General features: G+C 37.1%; 1 protein-coding gene across 1 annotated transcript in view; it reads left to right on the forward strand.

The window, feature by feature from the left end:
• Positions 1-3,530, forward strand: part of nr3c2 (nuclear receptor subfamily 3, group C, member 2) — a 104,739-nt gene that overhangs the window by 59,882 nt on the left and 41,327 nt on the right. Inside the window, exon 3 of the mRNA XM_008420339.2 lies at positions 9-136. Within this exon, the coding sequence (XP_008418561.1) occupies positions 9-136 (128 nt within the window). The remainder of the gene's footprint in view (positions 1-8; positions 137-3,530) is intronic.

Here is a 3,530-nt window from a genome sequence, read left to right on the forward strand (position 1 = left end):
CCTTTCAGCTCAGCACTCAGACAACCTTCCTCAACGGCCAAAGTGTGCCTGGTCTGTGGAGACGAAGCGTCCGGGTGTCACTACGGTGTGGTGACGTGTGGAAGCTGCAAAGTGTTCTTCAAAAGAGCCGTGGAAGGTAAACCTGRTTTCCATCTTTACACRTATCATCACTGGATTGAGTCTTTTTTTGTTCGGCTTTTAATTCATTGAGAGAATTTAAAACAAAAATAAAATAAAATAATATAACCAGAAAGCAATACCAATACTACTGTGATAAATTGATGTTGTAATTTTGAATATTTTGATTGAGATCACTTCAAAAGTACTAGCGCTGCTAATCTACCTCATTTGCTTTTGCCGCTTSTCTTCAAATCTCTTGTTTGGGTTAGAGAGCTAAAGATGATTTGAGCTTCCTTCTCTCTCAGCTCTTTGGTTTTGCTCTGCATCCATCAAGCTTCTGTTTCAACTCCTTTGGGATTTGGGGTCGTAGGTCAGGTATTACCTGAGCCTTGGGGATGTTAATAAGGTGGTCAAAATTATATAACATAATTTATTGTACCATAACAAATGTCTGAAAGAGTAAAAATCCTTTTAGCAGTACAGCATCCAAAACCAGAGTAAATATTTGTCCAAACTTGCTCTAAAAACATTTTTCAATCAAATTATGATCAAAAGTCTAGAAAATAACAAATCAGAATGAACCTAATAGAGCTGCTCCAATAAGCTGTCACGATTCGAAAAATAAGACAAAAACTATGGAAAAACATACATTCTCTCTAAATATATAAAAAAATAAATAAATAAGAAGACCTTGTTGGTAGAAAYTCTAAGGAATATGGGAAATTGAATGATAATTTATTAGAAATTATTTTGACAGTTTTGTTTGTACATTTATCTCCTTAATTCCAGGAGTTTCCAATCTTTCATCACCACAGGAAGCATATAGGAAAATCTCTTGTTTTGGCCTGATGTAAAAGCTATGACCGAGTATTTGAGCCATACTAATATAAAMAACTAAATTAAAATTAAATCAAATTACAAGAATGAAGTACAAAAATGAGGAGAACCAATTCATAAAATAAAAGTTATAAAATTAAAGRAAAGTCAACATTATGAYTTATAAAACACTGAAATCAGAAAATTATGAGAATAAACTTCTATGAGAATAAAGTCATAAATTAGTCAAATATTACGAGACTAAAGTCGTAATATTATGACTATTGTCTTAATAATACAATATTTTTGTCATATTTTGACTTTATTCTCGTTATTTTATTTGTTATTTTTATCACGTTAATCAATCGATTAATTAACTAACTTTTTTATACCATTAGGCAAATTTGGTTGCAATGACATAAGTCAGGATTCTTTTCAAACAGCAAACTTTACATCAACAATAAATATAGATATAAATATAATATGAGAATTATCTGGTGCTCAATACTTCAAAAGATTAAAAACCTTAAAAAACAAACAAACAAACAAATAAAAAAAACTCTAAAACAGCTTCCTCATTAGAASAAGAGTAAAAAATAAAAATAAGCTAGAAATAAAATTGTATTAAAACTACGCTAAATTGAATTTTGGTAGCTTTTGGCAACAGGAACAAAAATGTTTTCATGTCGCTCAGCGTTCTATCTGTAGCCTTAATACTCCGTTGTAATAAGCAGAYTTTGCTTATSTCACTATTTTAATGTTAATTTATTTGTCTCTGCAGCSTTTGTCTGATCTGGGTTTACATTTGTTATTTGTTATTATATCACCCTTTAAGTCTTTTGTCCAATGCTTGTGAGCAGCTGCTAAACTTGGCCCAACTCCCCGACTTCCTAATCTGCAGGCCTGCAAATAAAACTCTGCTTAGTGCCTYATACAGCCCTGAGCCAGTCCTTYCCCTTCAAACTAATGAGGTGAATATTTAAGAGGTTGTTCAGATTTTTTAAGAGAGGTTCTGGAGAAAGCGTGCTTTTTTTTAAAATCCCAAATTATTCCTAAAATAACCAAATATAAGCTTTTAATTTTGGGAGTGTGACCTGTTTTACACCAGCATAATGAAAAACGGGGGAAAATCAGTAGGGAACAGCTCTTAAGTTATATTTAGCTTGGGAAAAATATCAGCCGCMGTCATAATGTGCTTTTCATGTTGCGCCTGCTGCCTGAGGCCTTGGCCTAACTCATTTAGAAGAGTGTTTGAATGCAAAACACATTGAAAACCCCAGCGCTTGTGTGAAGGGGAGAAATGCGTTTCCTGCCAGCGCTTTGGGTGATCTCCTGACCACTGGAGGAATTGCAGTAATTCTCAATGAAATCATGCCCTAATTTAATGATATTTACACATTTTCATTGCCGAGACTTGAAACCAGATTATGTGTCTGTGGTTATTAAATCAGACATGCCGTAGCTGCAGCTTCAAGGCTGCCAGGCAGATAGCTCATGGAAGATGTGAACGATACGGTGCGCTAGTCAGGTGAGGCCCTGAACAGAGCTCCCATCTGTGTAATTATAGTATTAAAACCACATTTGGTTCAGCCAAATAACTGCAGCCGTGCAAACTCCGAARGCAAAGCGTGCAGCGTAGTGATGTCAACTTGTGAGCTGTTACCTCATTTGACCTCTCCACAGCTGCTGCTGAGGCGGAAAAAAACCAGAGGAAAGGCGAAGCAAAGCAAAGGATGAAAATAGTGCGAGAAGGATTTTGCAAAGTGAAGGGAGATAGAGGACGGTGAAACGGATACAGCGAGGGGGGGGGGAGAGGAAGGACAAAGAAAAAGTCAGACACAGACGGAGAGATAAAGGGAGGAGGAGCCGGGAGACTAAGTAACAAGGAGAGGGATGGAAAGTGATGTGTCAGCAGTGAGAGGTGTAAGTTAGGACGTGAGGAGACGTTCTGCTCCTCCTCTTTCCCAACTATCTTCCTGTTTCTCCTCCTTTTTCCTCTAAAAGGCGACCAAAACACGGACTTGGCGTGAAGCATATGGAAGGAGAGAGAGTAGGCATCTGCAGATGGGGTGCAATCCAGACCCATGCCTAATTTCTCTTGGCACAGTGGCCCCCAGGGGACACAACTTTTCAGCCGGCTGTAGTTCATTAGGTGACTGAGTGGCTCACAGTCCTTCACCGCCGAGCTGGTTAGCATTCTGCAGACAACAAATCAGATAAAATGCTCTGATTGTGGGAAAACTTGTTTCACTTTTATATATGGCAGGCAGCTTAGCTTTAGGTAGCTTTCGTATTGCAGAGCTGAACCTGAACTCTCCTGCTGTATTTAAATTGAGACCATCTGTTTAGAGCATCTATTGGCCACCTGGGCCTTTCAGCGTCCAAATATAGTCCCACTCAAAGGGRCAAATATTCACTCTTTTTAAGTTTGTTCAGCAAATGCAGCTAAAACCTCACATTAAATCGGATTAAATGTATCCTGCTTTAGGTCAGTTACCTTTATCCAAAATTATTTCCGTTTGTTAAATTCCAGAATAATAAAACATGATGTTTTAAAGCTTTATATTTTTACTTATTTTCAAATTTAATAGCTT

Source organism: Poecilia reticulata, linkage group LG1, assembly GCF_000633615.1.
Source record: "Poecilia reticulata strain Guanapo linkage group LG1, Guppy_female_1.0+MT, whole genome shotgun sequence".
NCBI classification, from domain to species: domain Eukaryota; kingdom Metazoa; phylum Chordata; class Actinopteri; order Cyprinodontiformes; family Poeciliidae; genus Poecilia; species Poecilia reticulata.